General features: G+C 40.3%; 1 protein-coding gene across 1 annotated transcript in view; it reads left to right on the top strand.

The window, feature by feature from the left end:
• The window catches only part of LOC126414482 (peptide methionine sulfoxide reductase MsrB-like), a 92048-nt gene extending 69967 nt beyond the window's left edge, over positions 1-22081 (top strand). The window contains exons 4-5 of the mRNA XM_050083349.1: positions 8890-9013; positions 21575-22081. Coding sequence (XP_049939306.1) covers positions 8890-9013; positions 21575-21673 — 223 coding nt within the window. The 3' untranslated portion in view covers positions 21674-22081. The remainder of the gene's footprint in view (positions 1-8889; positions 9014-21574) is intronic.
• The last annotated feature ends 2551 nt before the right edge of the window (positions 22082-24632 follow it).

Below are 24632 nucleotides of genomic sequence, written 5' to 3'. Positions count from 1 at the left end.
GGCCTTTACAAAACTGGCAGCGAGGGTTTACAAAAAATTGACCCACTACCTTCGAGCATAACTAAAGACTACAGGAGTTGGCCTGCAATGTGGGGATTAAGAAAAATCTGTCTCTAGAAATTCAGAGACAACAAAGTTGCTTGGGAGTATAATTCTTGGAAAGAGGTTATAGGGTAAACATCAGTAAAAGGAAAAAGAAAAGAAGGGTAATTGAGTGAGTCAAATTACAGCAGGTGATGTTTGAGAATTAGATTAAGAAATAATATGCTGAAAGTAGTAGACAAGGTGTAATATTTGAGAAGCAAAATAGCTGATGATAGCAGAAGTAAAGAAATATAAAATGTAGACTAGCAGTAACAAAACAAAATGTTTCTAAAAGAAAAATATGTTAACATAAAATGTAATTTTAAGTGTTAGGTTTTATGAAAGTTTTTGGAGTGTAGACTTACATGGAAGTGAAATGTGGTTGTGAAAAGGTTCTGACAAGAAAGGAAAAGAAGCTTTTGAAGTTTGGTTTTAGACAAGAATATTGAAGATTACACAGATAAGGTAACCAATGAAGAGGTACTGAGTCAATTCAGAAGACGTACTGAATCTGATCAAGGAAAAAAAGTGTGTTATAGCACAACTCGACTGAAAGAAGATATTGATTGATAGGACACATTCTTAGGCTCAAGGAATAGTCAGTTTGATAATGGATGGCAGTGTGAGAGGTAAAAACTGTAAAGGAAGACCAACGCAGACTACAGAAAGCTGGTTCAGGTGGATGTAGATTGCAGTAGTTATGCAAAAATGTAGATTGCAGGAATTATGCAGAAATGAAGGTTGCATATGATAAACTTGTATGGAGAGTTGCATCAAACTAGTTTCTGGACTTAGACTGAAGACAACAACATGGTAAGAACTGGTGAGAACAAGTTTTCACACTCAGTAGAATGCTGATAAATTAATCCTTATTGAGTTGACAATCATTCCTTGTGTATACTAATGGAATTGTCTGAAATGGCATACTGTTGCCTAGTTGGTGATAATACAATACTTAAATATTTTACTGTTAACTGAAAAAGACCCACTTCATTTGGTCTTTATCTTAATTTATTTAAACTCTTAACCACTCTTAAATCCACTGAAGTATTCAATAATACCCTAATCAATATATACAATAAATGTAAGCCAGGCTGTGTTTGTTGCACTCTTTACTGGGATCATAACATAATGCTTCACCTGCCAAACTGTACGACTTAGGATTTGCACTATCCGTACACTGATGTTTTTTTCATGAACTTGCAATAATTGTTTTTCATAAAACTAACTGATCGTAACTATTTAGTTCATTTTATAATTTCGTTTCTTCAGCAGTTTGTCTATGCCTGCTTGCTGGGTGCCTCAGTTGATCACATTTTTTCTCAATCTTCTGTTGTGAAGCTAAACATGCTTCTCATTCCTCAGCTATTTTATTCCTTTGCTGTTCTTTATGTTTTGTTCTTTTGAATTCATCACTGGCAAGATATCCTTCTCTTTTACGTTTAGGCCTCCTGTTAAATGTTAATATTACTTAAACGCTAGAATTCCACTTAATACTTTACCATCCTTAAGCAATTCAGTTTCACTTACATTTATTTCAATTTCTAACACTTTCAGTGTTCCTTAATCCACTCTAACCAATTTCTAAAAGTTTAATGGATTTCCAAAAGTTCACCGACACATGCATCTCTCTACTGGAGTGTTTTTTTATGTGTGTGTACTTTTGTTAGAAAAAGAGCAAGATCTTGAAAGGTAGTGTGAATACAGTTTTCTGTTACTGTCACATATGCCCATGCTTCATACGTTAGTCCGCAGTAGGTGAGTCATTGCCTTGCCTTTATGCTACACATTTTCTCAGAAATAATATTGGACTACTGTCACGTGATCGATGAACACTGGTGAAACATATCATGTATTATTTATTACTCTCTCTATGGGTGAACACTCTTCTTCCATGCTTAATTTTACTGCTCCATTCATCAATTACTTTTGCTCATATTTAAAGCTGCTACTGTTTATACACACTGACCAACAAAAGTGTAATTCTAGTGTATAGTTCTGAAAGTTACAAACAGAGACTTACTGTTCCTGAAGCCAGGGTTCAGTGTAGCACAGAACTATTGGTTTATCCACAGTGCTTAACAGGATATATTATGTAAGATTTAAATCTTAACAATTGCATCTTTTAGTTAGGGATTGATAGTTCATTTGTGGTGATGTCCACAGACAGGTTTCCCATACAAGGATCTCCGCTTAAATGAAAATTTGCTGGTTGAGCTACATATTATAAGGTGCGTTCAAAAAGAAATGAGCCAGAGGCATAATTACAGACCGGCTGCTGTGGCTGAGTGGTTTTAGGTGCTTCAGTCCAGAACCGCACTGCTGCTACGGTCACAGGTTCGAATCCTGCCTTGGGCTTGGATGTGTGTGATGTCTTTAGGTTAGTTAGGTTTAATTAGTTCTAAGTCTAGGAGACTGATTACCTCAGATGTTAAGTCCCATGGTGCTTAAAGCCATAATTACAGAAACCAATACCTGAATGTTAGAAGTATTGACCCTGGCTGTTGAGACACTTGTCCCACAGTGATACAAGGCAGTGAATGGCTGTCTCATAAAATTCCCGGGGCTGCGATGTTAACCAGTTCTGCACATATATCTGGAAGTTGTCGACCGAGGTGAATCGTTTGCCCCTCAGAGCCTTTTTAAGGGGACCAAAAATGACATGATCACGGGAGAGAGGTCCGGACTGTATGGAGGGTGGCCGAGAACATCCCATTTGAATTGCAGCAGGAGTGCCGCGACTGTGTTGGCCGTATGAGACTTTGCATTGTTGTGGAGCAGAATTAGTACACAGGTGAGATTGCCTGGTTGTTTTGATTTGATCGCTTGGTGAAGGGTGGTCAAGATTTGCAAGTAACACTGGGCATTCACTGTTGTCCCGTGCTGGAGGAAGTGAATCAGAAGGGGGTATCTTAGGTCAACGAAGAACATCAGGATAACCTTTCCTGCACTTGTGTGGATGACGATGTCCAGCTGTGTATGTGGAACTAGTTAACCCATAGCCCCAGGAATTTTATGAGACAGCCATTCACCACCTTGTGTCACAGTGGGACAAGAGTCTCAACTGCCAGAGTCAATACTTCTGTCATACAGGTACTGGTTTCTGTAATTATGCCTCGGACCCATTATTTATTTACTGCTATTTTTCATTTCTGTTATGCCACTTATGTTTGAATGGATGAAAACTGTACTTATGCTATTGCCTGTTATTATCTAGGACATCTAGTCTTTTGACTTTTTGATTTTTAGACATAGCCTAAAAAGGTTTGTGATCCAGCTGCTATGCTAACATAATACAAGGTGTGTTTTTTAAGTAACAGCCGTTTGAACATAAGTACACAACGAAAGGTTATTTCAAAAAAAGTAAATTTATTTTCAGAAAGTACATACTTCACTCTATTTTTTGACACAGTTGCCAAGTTTGTTCAAACATGTATCATACCCCTCAACCAATTTTAAAATACCATCTTCATAAAAACTTGCCGCCTGCTCCAATAACCAAGAGTTCACTGCCGTTTTCATGTCTTTGTCATCATCATTGTAACGGTTGCCACTGAGGTGGAAGAACAGATGGTAATCGCTCAGTGCAAGATCAGGACTGTAGGGTGGCTGGTCTAAAACTTCCCAGCCAAAACTGTCCAATAAATCACGGGTCTGACATGCAGTGTGAGGTCTTGCATTGTCGTGGAGAAGGACAATTCCCTTTGTCAGCATGCCACGTCTTTTGTTTTGAATTACTCTGCGTAGCTTTCTCAGGGTTTGGCAGTTTGCTTCTGCAATGATAGTGGTTCCTTGTTGCATGAAGTCGACCAACAAAACACCATGCCTATCCCAAAACACTGACGCCATGAGTTTGTGCTGGGACAGAGTCTGTTTGACCTTCACCTTTACAGGCGAGTGTGTGTGTGTGTGTGTGTGTGTGTGTGTGTGTGTGTGTGTGTGTGTGTGTGTGTCCATTCCATGCTCTGTTGCTTTGATTTGGGCGTGATATGCAAAACCCACGTTTCGTCTCCAATTACGATCTGACTCAAGAAGCTGTCACCTTCTTTGTGATAATGAGTCAAGAACTTCATTGCACACTCAAATCTTTGGTATTTGTGGTTCTCTGTTAGGAGTTTCGGGACCCAATGGGAGCACAGTTTCCTAAACTTTAGGTGTTCAGAAACAATGTTGTAAAGCACTGATCTCGACACGTCAGCAAATTTGTTTGAGACACCTGTTATTGTGAAGCGCCTGTTCTCATGAATCCTCGCTTCAACTGAAGCCACCAAATCGTCTGTAATCAAAGAAGGGTGATCGGAGCGGTTCTCATCATGGACGTTGTCATGCCCATCTTTGAATTCTTGTACCCACTTACGCACTTTCCTTTCACTCGTAACAGTATCACCATACACTTCACAAATCTGTCGATGAATTTCTGCAGCAGACAGGTTCCTTGCTGACAAAAACTGTATCACTGAGTGAACCTCACAAACGACGGGCAAGTTGATAGTCAGGCACAGAGCAGAACCGTACAGGTTAGCTACAGAGCTAAAACTGAGCAGTTGTTCCCGAGGCATGCTGGTACACAACACATGCACTTGTTGCAGCATGTGTGCGAACTGCTAGTGTCTGCAACAAAACAGACCTTACACAGAAAACAAGCCTCATATTATCTTCTGGTAATGGCACATAAGTCTTGTTACCCATTTCACCAATCACTTCCTTTAGAACTAATTGCTTCCCCCACCCATTTAGATATAAGAGGTGTGTTCAAAAAATTCTGGAACTTTGTCCACAAAATTTTTCTGCTCTTGCCTTTTAATTATAGTGCATGGCCTCCTCTGACATACTCTCCTCCATGATTTATACACAGCTCCCAATGCCGTTTCCACTTACAGAAGCAGTCTTGGTATGACTCTTGCTGGATTGCGCAACGCGCCGTCAGCAGATTTTCTTTTATCTCATCTATCATTGCAAATCTTCGTCCTTTCAACAGGTTTTCCAACTTCGGAAATAAAAAGAAGTCTCCAGGGGCCAGATCTGGAGAGTACGGAAGATGAAGCAGCACAGTGATTTCATTTCTTGTGCAGTAATCACACATCAAAAGGGATGAATGTGCAGGAGCATTATTGTGATGCAAGAGCCATGAATTGTTTCACCACATTTCAGGCCTTTTCCTTCTGACATTTTCTCGGAGACGTCACAGCACGTCCCAATAGTACCAGTGATTAGCAGTTTATCCCTGTGGCATGAATTCATGATAATCTAACTCTTCAAAGTCTAAGACCTAATGAGCTTTTTATTTTTGTCTTGGAGAACCATTTCCAACCCGTTGTGAGGACTTAACCTTGGTCTCAACTTCATAACCATAGACCCATGTCTCATAAACAGATATGATTCTCTTAAGGAACATCTTGTTCTCATTTGCGCAATCCAAAAGCTCTTCACATATTGCGAGGTGAAGGTCTTTCTGGTCTTCTCACTAGCTGTGGGATGAACTTGGCAACAACATGGTGCATTCCAAAATGCTGTGTCAGGATTTCATGACATGATCCAACTGAAATGTTACATTCTTCTACAATCTCTCGGACAGTCAGTCTTTGATTGGCACCACAACGTCACTGACATTCCTGATGTGAGCGTCATCGGTAGACATCGAAGTGCGTCCTGAATGAGGGTCATCTTTAACTTCCATCAGGCCATTTTTAAACCATGTGACCAACATGTAACACCAAGCAAGGGTTAAGCACTCATCACCGTATGTTTTCTGCATCATTTGGTGTCTCTCTGTAAAGGTTTTCTTGAGCTTCACACAAAATTTAATGTAGACAGGTTGCTCCTCTAAATCTGTCATCTTAAAATTTGCAAACTGTGTAACACAGTATTTACAGACAACAATAAAACTTACGCCAGTTACAGATTAAACACAGGCATGTGCAGGTAAGCCCAACGGCATTTCTCTCCAACACACCATTGGTGCAAAATTACGGATGTTGCGGAATGTTTTGAATAGACCTTGTAAGTCTTTTATCATATGGAATGTGCAAGAAATACTGTTTACATCCATCACAATAATTTTTTTTTGATATATTTGCTTATTTTCTCAAACTAGTCATTTGTTGCCTGTGCAAGACGGATCAATCAGAAGCAGCAGATCATGCACTGGGACCAGGGAACTGCCAAATTCTTTTCATTTTAGCAAGATCTGGTTATTACTATGCTAGTATAATAAAATTGGGTGGATAAAAAAATCTGCTCACCAAACAATGGCAGTAGAAAACCCATACAAAAGGTAAGGAAATGTGCAAGCTTTCGGAGCCAGTGGTACCTTCCTGTGGCAGAAGGATTGAAGGGGAAGGAAGAGGGATGAAGGAAAAGAACTGATGAGGTTTAGGAAATGGGGAGAGTTACGGGAAAGTTGCACAGAATCCTGAGTTAGGGAAGACTTACCATACAGGATGAGGAGGAAAGAGAACTGTCCCCAAGAGTCAGTCTTTCCTTCCCATCTCCTCTGGTAAGTTTCCCCTGATCAGGGTTCTGGGCTTCGCAGGAGAGCTTCTGTAAAGTTTGGAGGGTAGGAGACGGGATACTGGCAGAAGGACAGGGCGTGAGTTGTTCTTGGGTAGCTCAGTTGGTAGAGCACTTGCCCGCGAAAGGCCAAGGTCCTGAGTTTGAGTCTCAGTCTGGCACACAGTTTTAATCTGCCAGGAAGTTTCATATCAGCGCACACTCCGCTGCAAAGTGAAAATCTCATTCTGGAGCCATCACTTTGTGTCAAAACACCAAAATTTTTGCCTTACGCACCTAAAAGGAAATTCTGCACAAAATGAATTAATTATACTGATGGATTTTGCTGAGAATTATTAATTTGTTGTTCAAGATGCTGTGCAAGGATTTCACTGCGTGAATAGTCAGGCCACATTACATCCATTTGTTGTCTATTTTGGTGGCAAAGAATGTCAGAGTATTCGCATTTGTATGATCAGTGACTGTCTTTGTCATGATACAATTGCTACCCATGCCTTCCAAATAAAATTAATAGCATATTTAAAGACAAAGATTGAATACATTAAGAACTTTTATTACTCTAGTAATGGTTGAGCTGCTCAATATAAGAATTTCAAAAATTTCATCAATTTATATCTGTACAAAAAGGATTCTGGCATCACTACAGAATGGAATTTTTTTGGAATAAACAACAGTAAATTGCATTGTGATGGTATTGGGGAACAGGAAAAATACTAGCAGCCCGTGCTAGATAGCAAATGCTCTTAGATAAGCAAATATTGACTCCATATGATTTGATCAAATTCTTTGATGGTAGTATTCCAGGCATAAAGATTTTTTTCATGTACAAAAATAAGAAACTGAAAAAATTCAGCCTGGTCAAGAAACAAGTTTTGCCTGGGGATATACAATTTCTGGAATGAGAGAGAATCACCAATGTAAGCCAATTAATTGTAATCTGCTCAGAGCAAGCAGAGTTTCCAATGGAGCTACAGCATTCACAGTTAATGCCTTCAGAGAAGATGAAGAAATTCCAGCAATCTAAATTGCAAGTTTACAACTAGGACAGTATGTTGCTTGTGTGTATGATAATTTTTGGTGGGTTGGAAATGTGTGTGAAGTTTCACACAAACAACAAAATGTCCTCATCAGCTTTATGTACCCACACAGTTCTGCTCGTTCCTTCCACTAAATCCCTAAGTTTTCCCGTGGTGTGGTTCAGCATAATAAGTTGTCTACATGTATTAAACCAAATGACCAAATGTTTGCTAGAACTTTTAAAAAAGCCTAGCAAACCTGGCCCATTTACATCAAAGTACATGACGCGAAGATGAGTAGCCTCTCTTTAAAAGCCCCTAAAAATTCAACCACTGAAGGTACTGTACTGAAATTTGGTATATAACCATCTAAGACCATATAGAACATTCACACCAAATTTCATTAGATCTGGAGGTGTTCGAGTGGGAACCCCTGTATTAATTTTTATAAAGAAGGATCCCACATTTCCATATCACTAATGGAACATTGAGCACATATCGTACCAGTCTTTGAATTCATCAAACACTAAACATTTCCATATCACTAATGGAACATTGGGCACATATCGTACCAGTCTTTGAATTCATCAAACACTATCTGCAAAGTTTTATGTGATCGTTTTTGTGAACTGCGTTTGCTGCCTCTCTGGTTTCTTTAGGTATGCTGTGATTAATAAACTTATTATTTGTTACTGATTTGTTATGTAGTTCATGGTTTGTTAATTTTTGTTTCAAGAATGATATATCTTTTATTAAAACTGAGCCAATATTGCATGATGAAGTTTTTAGGTTTGATTTTTTGTCTACACATTGTAAACAAAATCAGATCTTTCAGTTTGGGTTGGTATTCACACGACTGTAATGATTGACAGAAGCACATCATACCTATCTTGGCTCAGTTTTTGCACAAGCATAGTTCCAAGCCCATCTTTACTCGCATGACTTGTATGTTTTCATAACAAAGAGTTTGCAAGGTCCATGAAACCACTTACTTGTTTACTTGGGTTGTGTCTTAATTTTAGTCACTTATGATACAATGTAATATGAAATTTATTTGAAAATTCCTTGCTGCTTTGTGTATAGTTTTGTTTAATAACTATATTACCCCCTTATTTGAGTGATTTGGCAATTTCCTTGTTGATTGTACCCTGCATTACATTTATACATGCAAGTATTCCACTGTTGAGTGCAACATTTTAATCATACTTTGATTTTCATGCCGTAACATAATTTGATTTATGCAGAGCAGCTTGTAAATGAATGTGTTCATATGTTTTAGCTCAGAAACAAAATATAACTCTGGCAGTGGCTGGCCCTCTTTTTATCAGAGCATTGATGGAAGTGTCATACAACGTTTAGATACGAGCCATGGTATGATTCGAACTGAAGTTCTGTGTCACAATGTAAGTTTAATTTACCACAATGTTTCATCTTTATGAAGTATGCTGCCAATTGTACACAAGGTAGTACCTGTTCCAATTTCATGTTTGAAACAACGTGTGTTTTGCAGTTTCTGACTGGAGTATGAAGTTACTTTTTCTTTCCACACCTAGTAAATTATTAATGTTAATCCAAAACAGAAGAGAAATCTGACAGTTCAAGTGATGAACAAGTTTAAATTTGTTTATACAGATTGAAAAACAACAATATAAAAAGCACTAACTCCATATATTGTTGTGCCTTAATAGTGATTCAATTGTAAAATTATTATTTTTTTCCCAAGCCACATCAATAACTACTCTTGTGATGTGTCTCAGTGGCTTAGTGGTTAAGTAAAAAACTGCAGATCCTAAAGTCTGGGGATTTTTATCCATTATTTATCATGTCTTCCACATCTTTCAACATTTGCTACTGTGAAGAATGCTGAGCCACACTGTGGTTCTGAATCCATATCAAACTGTATAACTGGATGTGTAAGTAAGTTACATAGTTGCAGTCGATGCTGAGAGAAAGAGTGGGTAACACTCTTGTGTCAGAAGAAAGATTTAAATATGCATTACAACCAATGTTGTGCCATCAAAAAAAGCAACAACCTTGCCTTAAAAAAAAAAAAAAAAAAAAACACCCTACATTCCAAGAACAAATAAAATACAAATTATGAGGTAAAACAAATAAGTCTGATAAGCAAATGCTATTCAACTCCCTGATGATAATAGCTGTGAGACACATGATATTAGATTGAAGCCATTGGCTACTAAATTCAGTTAATTCTTACTGAAAGTAGCAGAAAACCCGAGAACAAAAAACAAAGTTTCAAAAGCAGATTCATTATAATGTACTTAGGCATGCATTACATGCCATACTCCACCAGCAGAGATCAGTTTTGCCTTTCCAACTGTTAAAGAAATCACAAAAATCATCAGATTACTAAATATCAGTAATTCTTCTGACTGTGATGGTTTTTCAGCCAAACAGTTAAAGCTTTTGCTGATCTGATTGTAACCCTCCCCCCCCCTCCCCCCCCCCCCCCCCCCAATTGTAATCAATTGATGTGTCGACATGTATTTCCTGAAAGACTGCAATATGGAGTTGTAATAACCATTTATAAAAGTGGGAATAAGAAAGTAAGTAAAGACCCATCTCCCACCTTTGCAAATGTCTCTAGAATGTTGCTTATTACAGAATACTGAACCTCTTTTACGATACTAACCCTTTAACAACTTATCAGCTAGGCTTGCATTAAGGATTTTCTACATACAAACTAATATAAAAATTCAGTTATGGTAGAACCAAGAAAGAAAAATTATTTAGTTGGCATTTTCTGTGCTCTTGGCGAAGCATTTAATTATGTATATCATAAAATTTTACTGTAGCAGCTGACACATTATGGCAGCTAACGCTTTCTGGCATCCTCATTGTGTGGGTGGAGTCATACTTAATGACAGAAAGCAAAGGATTTCAGTAAAATATGATATGACAGAAATAAAACGACATTCAGAGTGAAGCATAACTATGGTATATCAGAATGTTTGGCAGTTACTCACATTATGCAGACAAATAAAAATGATTTATAGAACCAGAGGTAGAGTGAAATGAAACACTATGTGTGAAATTTCTATGCATAAAGAAATGATCGTTAAATGAAGACCCTACGCTGTCAACAGGCATTGATATACATCAACAGGGACATTGAAAATGTGTGCCCCAACCAGGACTCGAGCCCAGGATCTCCTGCTTACATGGCAGACGCTCTATCCATCTGAGCCACCAAGGGCACAGAGGACAGTGCGATTGCAGGGATTTATCCCTTGCACACTCCCTGTGAGACCCACATTCCGAACTTAATGTCTACACACTATATCCGTAGTGCCCCTGCTCGTTACACTCATTACTCGCGGCAGATGATCTGACTGAGATCTGTTAGAGGTCGGGCAATGCATGTGCATCTGCACAGAAGAAGAAGGTCAATGGCCAGTTAGCATTAACTATATATGGAGATAGTATCTGTTCTTTCGGACACGTCCATATCCATGCATAAAGGTGGATATTATGCTGAAGTGTGTAGTAAGGGTATTGTGTAAAGGCAATAACTTACATCTTGCAGATGAATCTTTGGGAACTTCACGATTCTTACAATCACATTCCAATACATTTCCATTTGTATTTAATATTGTTGTTGTTGTGGTCTTCAGTCCTGAGACTGATTTGATGCAGCTCTCCATGCTACTCTATCCTGTGCAAGCCTCTTCATCTCCCAGTACCTACAGCAGCCTAAATCCTTCTGAATCTGCTTAGTGTATTCCTCTCTTGGTCTCCCTCTACGATTTTTACCCTCCATGCTGCCCTCCAGTACTAAATTGGTGATCCCTTGATGCCTCAGAACATGTCCTACCAACCGATCCCTTCTTCTAGTCAAGTTCTGCCACAAATTCTCTTCTCCCCAAATCTATTCAATACCTCCTCATTAGTTATGTGATCTACCCATCTAATCTTCAGCATTCTTCTGTAGCACCACATTTCAAAAGCTTCTATTCTCTTTTTGTCTAAACTATTTATCGTCCATGTTTCACTTCCATACATGGCTACACTCCATACAAATACTTTCAGAAATGACTTCCTGACACTTAAATCTATACTCAATGTTAACAAATTTCTCTTCTTCAGAAATGCTTTCCTTATCATTGCCACTCTACATTTTATATCCTCTCTACTTCGACCATCATCAGTTATTTTGCTCCCCAAATAGCAAAAATCCTTTACTACTTTAAGTGTCTCATTTCCTAATCTAATTCCCGCAGCATCACCCAACTTAATTCGACTACATTCCATTATCCTCGTTTTGCTTTTGTTGATGTTCATCTTATACCCTCCTTTCAAGACACTGTCCATTCCGTTCAACTGTTCTTCCAAGTCCTTTGCTGTCTCTGACAGAATTAATATGTCATCGGCGAACCTCAAAGTTTTTATTTCTTCTCCATGGATTTTAATACCTACTCCAAACTTTTCTTTTGTTTTCTTTATTGCTTGCTCAATATACAGATTGAATAGCATTGGGGAGAGGCTACAACCCTGTCTCAACCCCTTCCCAACCACTGCTTCCCTTTCATGTCCCTCAACTCTTATAACTGCCATCTGGTTTCTGTACAAATTGTAAATAGCCTTTCGCTCCCTGTATTTTACCCCTGCCATGCTCAGAATTTGAAAGAGAGTATTCTAGTCAACATTGTCAAAAGCTTTCTCTAAGTCTACAAATGCTAGAAACATAGGTTTGCCTTTCCTTAATCTTTCTTCTAAGATAAGTCGTAGGGTCAGTATTGCCTCACGTGTTCCAACATTCCTGCGGAATCCAAACTGATCTTCCCCAAGATCGGCTTCTACCAGTTTTTCCATTCATCTGTAAAGAATTCGCGTTAATATTTTGCAGCTGTGACTTATTAAACTGATAGTTTGGTAATTTTCACATCTGTCAACACCTGCTTTCTTTGGGATTGAAATTATTATATTCTTCTTGAAGTCTGAGGGTATTTCGCCTGTCTCATACATCTTGCTCACCAGATGGTAGAGTTTTGTCAGGACTGGCTCTCCCAAGGCTGTCAGTAGTTCTAATGGAATGTTGTCTACTCCTGGGGCCTTGTTTCGACTTAGGTCTTTCAGTGCTCTGTCAAACTCTCCACGCAGTATCATATCTCCCATTTCATCCTCATCTGCCTCCTCTTCCATTTCCGTAATATTGTCCTCAAGAACATCACCCCTGTATAGACCCTCTAAATACTCCTTCCACCTTTCTGCTTTCCCTTGTTTGCTTAGAACTGGGTTTCCATCTGATCTCTTGATATTCATGCAAGTGGTTCTCTTTTCTCCAAAGGTCTCTTTAATTTTCGTGTAGGCAGTGTCTATCTTACCACTCATGAGATAAGCCTCTACATCATTACATTTGTCCTCTAGCCATCCCTGCTTAGCCATTTTGCATTTTTGAGACGTTTGTATTCCTTTTTGCCTGCTTCACTTGCTGCATTTTTGTATTTTCTCCTTTCATCAATTAAATTCAGTATCTCTTCTGTTACCCAAGGATTTCTTTTTAATAACAATAACAAATTTAAGATTAAGTCCAAGAGTCACAATTATAATACAAGAAGTAAAAATAATTTCACACTAATAATCTTGTTAAACAGATTTTAATTTTTCTACTTACCTACAGTTAATAGCATCCTCTGAAATCAGTTAACTTACATACATGTCTAGTATGAAATAACAGGTGAAAACAGCAGCAAAGCAGTGGAAAAAGCATTGTCTTTTTAAGGCTCCTGGTAAAAACGGAACTGTTGTAGGCACACTTTGTTGTCTGGCTGGCTGACTATTAAAAACTGTTTTTCTGAGGAATGTCACATACTAAAATCTGTGGTCCATTAGTGGTGTACAAATTGATAGCTTCCAAGTCATCAGTGCATTCAAAATCTATGGCCATTTGTGTCACATATTTTGATATTTGCAAACTCACTCATCAAAACCTAGGGTAAGGTGGTACAGTTTCGATATAGGTACAATTCCAATCAAGATAAGGTTTCATGCCATTTTTTCAGTTTTGTAGTGTTGGTAGAACTTGCCTTCATGTGACGTTGCAATGTGGATGGTTTGTGCAGTTCTTCCTATCATTTCTCTGAATACACCAGTTTGTGCTACAGAGATATATTTTTTTTCTTTTTGAGAGGTAAGTGAAGTTACTAAGTTTTAAGCATTCTTATAAAATGACTGGTTTTCAAGTGCTTATAAATTCTGAATTAGTGCCGTTACAGACTTGTTTCCTGTTTCCATGTGTTCTGGGGCATCTAAAGAAAACGATTGTGTGACATGTGCTGCCATCTCTTGGTACAGCTAAGTATTATTTGTTCATGATTTAACTCTCACCAATAGTATATTTTTGATCAGAAAAAAAGGTATAGTTTTGATACCGTAATACAATTTTGATCAATGCAGTTCTTTAGTTTAGTCTGTCAAGACTGGTTACTGTAGATGTATTATACACAATTACTGCAAATAAGTTCTGCATATTTAAACATATTTTTAAAAGCAAACCCCCTTATTTCCCCATGAGATGCCCCGAACAACCAGGGGGAAAAAAAACTGCAATAAATAGAGTCCAACTGCATTACATTGAGTCTTTCAGCTACATCATAATTATATGATATTCCTCTCAGCACTCTGCATTGTAAAATACAAATTTAAAAAAAAATGCAAGCTGGATTACCTCTAACTATAAAAAACAGAATAGGTCATCCAGCGGTACTCAATTCTGAAATGGAAGATGGTTTGGTCTAGAGAGCTTTATTCCTAGAAAAGTGAGGATTGGGTCTGACGCTGCTTGAGTTAACAAGAGCTGCATTTCGGTTGGCTGAGAAAAATACTTTGAAACATCCATGGAACACAGAAAGCAAGGTTGCTGGAATCGATTCGATTCGTTTGCAGCATTTATTACGAGACAAGCTAACCTTAGCCTGCGAAAAACTGAGGGTCTTTCAAGAGCCACAGCTGATGGCTTAAATAATGCGGAAGTAAGGAAATATTTCAAAGCTTTCCTCTTAACAACGGACCACAAAAGTAGATAGTCGTAAAAGTAAGTGATAAGTTTTTTCATTAACAAATATGGAAGGAGAGTGAAATTTGACTGTTACTGCACACATGAATGCATCTGATATGTATTTACCACCAATGATAATTTTCAAAGGAGTGAGGATTTGCCCTGAATTTCAAGACTGGATACTTCCTGGTTCCATTAGGGAAATGAGTGAATTGGGGTACATTAATGAAGAACTGTTTATGATTTGACTTCGACACTTCAAGAAATACCAAACAGTGGTTAGTGTTACAGTTCTTGTTATTGAAAACCATGGCAGGCATACTAGCTTGGATGCTGTAGAATATTGTCAGGAAAATGCGATGGAACTTTTGGGATCGCTTACACACAGTACACATGTACTACGGCCATTAGACATAATTTCCTTCAAGTCTCTAAAGGCACAATATCAGAGAAATTCAATTGAGTCGACTCATTGTAATCCCAATAATCCCAATGAAAGCATTACAAAACAAAGATTCTGTACTATTTTCTGTGATGCCTGGAGGAAAACTGCCTCTGGTGGATGTACAATCAAGAGGTACCAGTGCATAGGAATAATGCCCTTCTGCACAGACATTGTTTCCAAGGAGAAATTTGCACCTTCAATCCCCACCAAACAAGCTACTACCAGCATTCTGGTTTGAAGTGTGCATATCTCTAAAAGATGTAACAGAAGAAGACGGCAAATCCATAAAACCAGCATTCAGTACCATTTCTCAGCACAATGCTGTCAAGAACATTTTGCCAATTCCAGAGAAAAAAGTATCGTTTTGGAAAAGGAAAACACAGACATCAATTCGACTCATTTCAGATGCAAACCTGTAAAACCTCTGCAGCAAAAGAATCTTTTTCAGCAGGGACCAAACAAAGAAATAAACAAATGCAAGAACAATAAACAGAAATGTAATCTATGAAAAATAATTAAAGAAGTATTAAAAGCTTCAAATTGCCAGCAAACAAAAAAAATAATTATGCATTTTGTGTTATAACCTTTAATCACCAATAATTGCGTGGATATTCAAACACATTCACTTAGAAACAACAGCTGGTTACATGATAACAACTCAGTATCTCTTATTCGACTGCCGTGCCGTGACATGCGGCCGGCACCATTTGTAGCTAGGTGGTGCTCCCGCGCTCAGCCGAGTTGCGGAGCGCCTCTATCGCCGTTTGTGCGAACTGTCGTGGCGGCACTGTTAAATGTCGTGGCACTGTCACAACACTTTTCCCCCCTTGAAAAAAAAACACTCACTTCCTTGGAGACATGGACAGTGCGGAGACATCCATGGCCTCTTGTGAGGCCCCGAGAAGATTCCACGGAGAGACACAAGAGTATGGTCGAAAATGTCCAGGACGGAAGCTCGTGCGTGGAACGTGCCTCCTGGACGAGATGATGGGTGAAAACTCCGGAGCAGCATCCATAGGTGTCGTGGTCCTGGGTGTGTGCTTCAGCGAGATGGGTCCCGGAGAAGGCGGCGTCGCGACTGGGGCCGGTTCCGGTGTACTCGGAAGCGGTAGTGACGTCGGCTGCATCAACACGTATGGTAGATCGGCAGCAGCGACAGGACTGGCTTCTCGGGCTGGTGGAGGTGAAGGAAGGGGCGGTGGCACCGGCGTGGCCACCACTCGTGGGTGCACCTGGTCGTAATGGCGAACAACCATGCCGTTGTCCGTACGTATTTCACAAAGCCGGCGGCCACGAAGAGCCTTGACCACCCCTGGAATCCATTTAGGGCGAGATCCATACCCTCATGCCCACACGTCGGCACCCCCCGAGTATTTTCCCGCACTAGGGGACACAGCACAATGGCTGACAGGGTGAAGCAGGTGCAGTAGAGTGTGCGGTTGGCGGCCATGCAAGAGTTCAGCAGGGCTGCGATCACCCAGAGGCGTGAAGCGATAAGAACTCAGAAATTGCAGCAGAGCGTCATCTGTGGAAAAATCACTAAGGAATTTTTTCATCTGGCTTTTGAAAGTGCAGACAAGGCGCTCGACCTCCCCATTCGATTGCGGATGGAAGGGCAGTGCTGTAACATGATAAATCCCTTGTCCAGTAGAAAAATCACGGAAGGCCTGCAAAGAGAACTGAGGGCCATTGTCCGTGACAATCATGGATGGAAAACCGTCTAGTGCAAAGATTTTGGACAAAGCCAGCGTTGTCGCCACAGTGGTGGGCGACGGACATCAAACAACAAAGGGAAACTTCGAGAAGGCGTCAATCAACAGTAGCCAATAAGTACCGAGGAAGGGGCCGGCAAAGTCAACGTGCACCTGTTCCCATGGCTGCGCTGGATCAGGCCACGGAGAGGGCATTGTACGAGGTGCAGCCAGTTGTTGAGCACACTGACCACACACAGCAACCATGTGGGCAATGTCCGAATCAATACCGGGCCAATAAACGTGCCTGCGGGCCAGGGACTTAGTCCGAGAAATACCCCAATGGCCTTCATGCAACTGTTTGAGAACATCTTTGCGAAGAGAGGCTGGCACCATGACCCGTGGAAATGCGCCATCCGTGGCCAGAAGAACAACACCATCACGAACAGACAGACGAAGGCGCAAGGCATGGTAGTTGCGAAGGGGCTCCGATGCCCGGCCCTTGGTCCTGTCCGGCCAACCCCGTTGAACAAAAACGATCACCTGACGCAGGACCGGGTCCCACGCAGCAGCCGACGCGACCTGCGAACCTGTAAGTGGAAAACCCTCGACCGCACGACGTTCTTCCTCATCAATGTGGAAACAGAGTAGTTCATTACGATCGAAAACCGGGTCGGGGCCCATCGGTAACCACGACAATGCGTCAGCGTTGGTGTGCTGGGCTGTGAAGCGATAGTGAATCTCATAGTGAAAACGAGACAAGTATAAGGCCCAACGTTGCAGGCGGTGAGCTGCCTTATCCGGATGTGACGCCGATGGGCTGAACAGAGAGACCAGCGGCTTGTGGTCGGTGATGAGGTCAAACTTAGAACCATACAAAAAAACGCTGAACTTTTTTAGAGCATAAATGATAGTGAGTGCCTCCTTGTCAATTTGAGAGTAACGCCGTTGCGCTTCGTTGAGGGTCTTGGAAGCATAGGCGATGGGTCATTCCGACCCATCCTCATACCGATGGGCGAGAACAGCCCCTAGGCAATACTGTGACGCGTCAGTCGCCAGAACCAAGTGCTGACCCGGACGGAATGTGGCAAGACAAGGCGCCGACTGCAAATGAGCCTTCAGGCGGACAAAAACCTGCTCACACTCGTCGGACCAACAGAAAGGGATGTTTTTGCGTAACAGCTGATGCAGAGGATGAGCTACCACCGCCGCGGATGGAATGAATTTGTGATAATAAGCAATCTTGCCTAGAAACGCCTAAAGTTCTTTGACCGTAGACACCCAGCGTAGAGCGTTAATGGCTGCAACGTGCTGACGTAGAGGACATATACCCTCACGGGACAAGTGGAAACCAAGATACACAATGGAGGGTGGGAAGAACTGTGACTTGTCCAGATTGCACCTCAACCCAGCCGAATGCAAAACCCGAAACAGTGAACGCAAATTGCGAAGGTGCTCCTCAGTGGACGCCCCTGTGACAACAATGTCATCCAGATAGTTGATGCAGCCGGGAACGGAAGCTGTGAGCTGTTCCAAAAACCGCTGAAAAATGGCCGGCGTGCTAGCGACGCCAAATGGTAACCGCTGGTACTGATACAACCCACAAGGAGTAGTGATGACGAGAAATTCCTTGGAAGAAGCATCCAATGGCAATTGATGGTACGCCTCCGATAAGTCAGGTTTGGAAAAGAACTGGCCCCCAGCGAGCTTGGTAAATAACTCCTCAGGACGGGGAAGAGGATAAGTGTCAATGAGGCTCTGAGCGTTGACAATGGCTTTAAAATCACCACACAATTGCAGACTCCCGTTTGGTTTAGAAACCACCACAGCTGGCGATGCCCATTCGCTGGAGGTAACAGGAAGGAGAATCCCTGAAGCTGTTAACTTGTCTATCTCAGCCTTGACAGGTGCACGCAACGCCACCGGAATAGGGCGTGCCCGGAAAAACTTAGGGCGAGCTGTAGGTTTAAGAGTAATGTGGGCTTCAAAATCCTTGGCACGACCCAGACCAGCAGAGAACACGGACGAAAATTCAGAACACAATCCATCCAGCTGTTGATACGGAATATCCTCAGATATGAGGTGCACATCATCATCAATGGAGAACCCGAGCAACTGGAAAGCATTATAACCGAACAGGTTTTCAGTGCCCGCATGATCCACCACATAAAACGTGAGGGGCCTAACCACAGACTTGTAGGCAGTGGAAGCATCAAACTGGCCAATGATAGGAATTTTCTGTTTATTATAAGTTCTCAGATTTCGCGTAACTGGAGACAAGGGAGGGGAGCCCAACTCCAAATATGTGCGAGAATTAATGAGAGTTACTGCAGAGCCAGTGTCCACTTGCATGCAAATGTCTTTATCCAGAACACGAACAGTAACAAACAACTTATTTGTTTGAGAAAGCACACAGTTAACATCCATGTCCGATGCCTCGTCCTCGTCGACAGGAACTTTAGGGGACTGACACACAGAAGCAATGTGGCCTTTTTTCCTACATGAATTACACATGGCCCAACGTTTTCGACATGCGGCCCTGTCATGCTGTACGAAACAGCGTGGACAAGAAGGAAGTGCGAAACGAATCTGCTTCTGTGGTTGCTGTTTTTGCTGCGAGCGTTGCGTCCCAACGCGACGTTGTTTACGCGAGTGAACCGCCGCCACATCTTCGTTCTCCTGTGAAACAGGCAAATTGTCCGTGTCGAAAGTTGACTGTACAGCGCCTACATCACACCACGCGTCTATTTGCGCGCCAGCAGTGTGACACACTTCAAAGGATTGAGCGATGCTTAGAACTTCCGACAACGACGGGTTTGGCAGTTGTAGGGCACGTTGCCGAACTTCTTTATCAGGAGCAACCCGTAGAATAGCATCCCTAACCATTGAATCAGGATAAGACTCATGATGAGTGTCCGTGACAAACTGACATTTCCTACTCAGACCGTGTAGTTCTGCCACCCAAGGCCGAAAGCTAAGAAGTGTTGCCGCAAACACTTCTCATAATCCTCCCAGTCTTCAGCGGCCTCATCGTAAGGAGGGAATGGAGGCGGAGAAGAGGAAGACAGACAATGAGTAAGCGACGTCGACAACGCCTGAATAGCAGCCGTCAGCTGTGTTTGTTGTGCCTGAATAGCAGCCGTCAGCTGTGTTTGTTGTTCAATGAGCGCCTGCATAAGCTGTTCCATGTCTGCCCCGTCACGAACACACAAATCCACAACGCAGTGAAAATATCCGACCTCATCGCCAAAAAGTGTTATAACCTTTAATCACCAATAATTGCGTGGATATTCAAACACACTCACTTAGAAACAATAGCTGGTTACGTGATAACAACTCAGTATCTCTTATTCGACTGCCGTGCCGTGACATGCGCCGTTCGTAGCTAGGTGGTGCTCCCGCGCTCAGCCGAGTTGCGGAGCGCCTCTATCGCCGTTTGCACGTACTGTCGTGGCGGTACTGTTAAATGTCGTGGCACTGTCACAACATTTTGTTTCTTGAATTATTATAGTGCAGAATCATTGGCAAATGGTGACTGGATTCGCTGCCATAAATGTAAACATTTGGTACCATGAAGTTTGCGTCGATGTCCGAGGTAAAAAGTGCTTTTTGTGTGTAAGATGTCAGTGATCACAACTGTGCCTAGTGTGATTCATTTTTGAACAATTTTACTAAATTCTGTAACCTTTTCTTGTGTTTAAACTGACACTTGTAATGCCGTAATATTCGTGTTACATATTCATTAAATATCAAAGAACAAGTGCCATAATTTAAATTATTTCTTTCCTCAATATGTTTCCCATTACAATAGCATTTTTCTGAAATGATCAAAATTGTACCACCTTACCCTAGGGTACTTTCCATTGACGTAGAATCATGAAATTTGGCATGAAGCAAGGTTTCACAGTGTACTTAAAGGGAAAATGACCAGAAAATTGGTAATTTGTAATTATATCATATGAAAAGAATATTTAATTTGTCATTTGTGATTAACTTCAAACTTGAAATTTAAACATTCTCAAAAGTTTCAGAACCCTCAGGACCAATATCTTTGAAGTATCAATGAGCATGCAATGGCTGCTTTTGCTTATTGAAGTACAACTTGACTTGGTCCACATCCTTGAATAATCTTCTTCATAATTGGATTTATGGAACATGATATGTGAATGAATAAAGGACACAAGTATAATCTGTGGAACACACAACCGTATCTTCCTTCTTTTTATGGCTTTTCCATTGTAATTTCCACTTATTTGGCCTCATGGTCATTGGAATGTTAAAACACTAATCTTCACTCCCTTTCCCTTGTGTTTATTTTCCTTCCAATATTGTAGCAGTTTTCATTTTTATTATATCTACTTACTGTTGGTATCTTTGTTGATATACTGATCCAATAACGTGTAGAAAAAGTATACTTTTTCATAGCCTCCTGTGCCTCTCTAAAATACTTCCCAGTTCCGTTAACTTTTGTGGTAGAAAGCTCAGATTGTCCCTGTCTCATTTCGTAACAATGTGGAATATATGAAATCATGCTTTCTTCTCTCTGATATGCTTTTGGCTCCAGTGGGTTTACCCTATTCGAATGAGGAACTATCAACTCAGAATATGTTTAGAACTGCTCTTATTACAAACTGTGTTTCTTGTTCCGAAAGCTAGGAACGTAAATTTTCTGTTGTGTTTTATGTACCTATCGGATGTACTAAGCTGAGGTAAGTACTGGCCAGCCCCTCTATCTTTTTGTTAGTATTTATCTCATACTTTACAACTTTCACCAATGGTTTTCAATGTTTTAAATGAATTTTTCTTTTTTCAGTGCTCTGCTCACCTTGGTCATGTTTTCAATGATGGTCCAGAACCAACTGGTTTGCGCTACTGCATAAATGGAGTGTGTCTCAAATTTGTACCAGAATAAGTAACAACTATAAAAATAAAATTCATTTAAGAACAGTATAGCATAAATTTGTTCCAAAGCAAGTGGTTAGTTCAAAATTATAATAAATAAATAGGTAATCCTATGTGACACAAAACAGTATCAATAACTTAATTTTGATTTTTCATATCATATGCTGCACAAACTTGCCTCCCTATTTGACCTCCTGCTTGCTTAAAGTATTTGAACATTAAATCCAGAAAATGTTACAAAAGATAATGTATTGTGGCTTAATGATGCTTCAAAGTTGGACACTGTTCTAAGCTTTAGGAATGTGTTCTGCTTCGGCACACTAATTGTAAATCCCTTAGTAATTTGTCATAATAGACTTAAATAGACTGTTGTATTTATCCTTAACATTTTATGAAATAAAATCTACTGTGTCTAAGAGTTTCGCAGATCTTAATTGTGGAGTTGAGGATAAAAGCTCTTAATGATATACATTTAGCTGAAGTTCAATAGCTTAAAGTTAAGTGTAGAAGACTCCAAATTCATGATCTTAATCTGCTTGATTTTTCACACTTAAGTATGTTTACAATAGGGTCAAATTAGCATCCTGAAACCATTAGAAGACTAACATGGTAATGTAAAGATGACACCATATTTCATCTATTTGATATAATGGCTGATGGGGAATGATAGGCTGCCCTTGCTACTCAGTTAGCTCTGAGTCTGTGGTTGATAACTGGAAGAGATTAATCATTGGATAATGATGATTTCACTATTGCCCAGATAACGGTCTGGTGGATATGTTAAACAAAAAAAGTGTACCCTGTTTGTGGTGAGCTTTGTGTCCTGCCATTTATTACTCAATAACTGAGTGAGAATTTTTGATAATTACTTTCCATGTGAATTTAACATGACACAAATGACTGTATTGATCTCTAACAATAAGCCATAATGACAGTCCCTTGCTGTGCACATGGTGTTTGTTGTGATATGTTTATTTTGCTCTGAAGGACAGTATATTGATTGATCTATTCAGTGACTGGGTTGACTGCTAGTTTGTCACAAGAAGACATTTGTGACTCATTAAGTTGCTGTCAGAATAATGCACCTGGACTGCAACTACTGTATGACATTAACTGAATGTAGGATGTAGCTACATATTTATCTATACCGAAGTGAAGTACATGAGACCCAAACTGAGAATAAACATTAGTTCAGACCATATCATTGATTAGATTGTTTAAACTTAACATTTTAGTGTGAACTACATTATTAACAATAGCATACTTTCACCACCAACTTTTCAGTCAATTTTCCAAGGAGATGCTGGCTACTGAGGACATCTGCAGGTAAATCAGGTAGGCACAGTATACTACTCGTTTTTTACCTCATAAATTCAACCTGATCTTCTTCACTACTATGATCTCACCACAAGTTATCTGCTGTCAGAGGGCATGATAAGAGGTAAAGGTCCCTGTGTGCATGCACAACAAATGCAGGGAAGCCCTAGTGGCGAACATCAGCCCTCTCATTGTTATTGTGGTAGACGGTTTAATGTTCGTACTTCAGGAGCACCAAGTGACATGCCTAAAAGCTGCTGCATCATCTTGTGGCATGCATTTAAAGTGCGCATCATTTATGTTGGCTGCCGAGTTTAGGTTCGTTCTGCGCATCTGACATCACAAAACACAGTCAGCCAATGAACAGAGAACGACGTTGCCAGATCTCGACTGCAGTGCATAGCATGGACGAGTGTCTTCAGTTTTAGAAACGTTCAGTCATAAATAAAGTAATATAACAAAAGCAATGTCTTGATAGCAGACTTTCTTTTATACTGCTTTTTCACAATAAAGAACAGCGATAATTGTTTATTTCCTATTGTACTTCGACGAAGCGTGAGTAATTCACAGTTATACCAACAGTGTTTGTCAGTATTTTGGGTGACGTGTTATATCCTCATGGCATCCTCTATACGGACGAGCCGCGATAGCGTAACGGTTAAGGTGTTTGGCTTTGTGAAAGGTTATGAGTTCAAACCTTGTGCGGAGATTAATATTTTCATTATTTAAAAACAATATCGAAGTGCCTTACTTCACGAATTATATTCGTTTGAACGCAATTTTTTAAAATTTAAGTGCTTTGTCTCTTCATTAACCCTTTCGCTGCTGCAGACACATGCTCCCCGCATTCCGCGCTGTGGGCGATTTTGTCATCACTGCACTGCTCGCCTGTGCAGACACATGGTACTCATGTTCTCTTTCTTGTTTTTGCTCCACAGTCACAGTTTTACCAATGGTACTGAAATATATTCCTCTTCTGCAACTGTAATAAGCGACTTATTTAGACCAGACGCGTTTTTCTCTTTTGAAGCACCTTCAGTGGACAGTATTTTGTCTCCTCCATTGCCAAGTCACCTTTCGTAGTTTTGTGCTGCGGTAACACAATATTCAACGTTTGTGTTGGCTGATCAGTGTTTTAGCAAATAAATGATGTTTGTGTGTGCCACACACAAAAATTATATTTGACATAGCTCAGAGCACTTCACTGATAGACGGTATATTCAAGTCCTAATGTTTTTGTAAGTCCACAGTTTTGTTTAATGTATTTTGTCTACTTCCTTTTGATTGATTGAAGTGCTTTAAAATAAAGCCAAACGTGCTCAGTGTAAATAAATCTTTTGTTACAGTCGCGAAAGACGGACTATTTCTCAATAATACATACGACATCTATGTGGTACTTAAATGAGATATTGTTATACAGTAAATTTTATAAGAAATTTAGGTATCTTTCCACATTTCATTCTCAACATTGTGGCTACTAAAATCGACCATACGGAAAGTATACTCTATGGACTTTTACCTCTGCAAACTCTTCAAAATTTCATGCAATGGTTTACTATATTTAATGCTGCATAATAACTGCGTTGAACATCGAAACAAAATTAAGTCATTTATGGGGGGGAAGGTATCAGTCAAGAAGATGTGTAAAAATC

Source organism: Schistocerca serialis, chromosome 1, assembly GCF_023864345.2.
Source record: "Schistocerca serialis cubense isolate TAMUIC-IGC-003099 chromosome 1, iqSchSeri2.2, whole genome shotgun sequence".
NCBI lineage: Eukaryota > Metazoa > Arthropoda > Insecta > Orthoptera > Acrididae > Schistocerca > Schistocerca serialis.
Note: the sequence above shows the minus strand (reverse complement) of the source record. Positions and strands in the feature narration are given on the sequence as shown.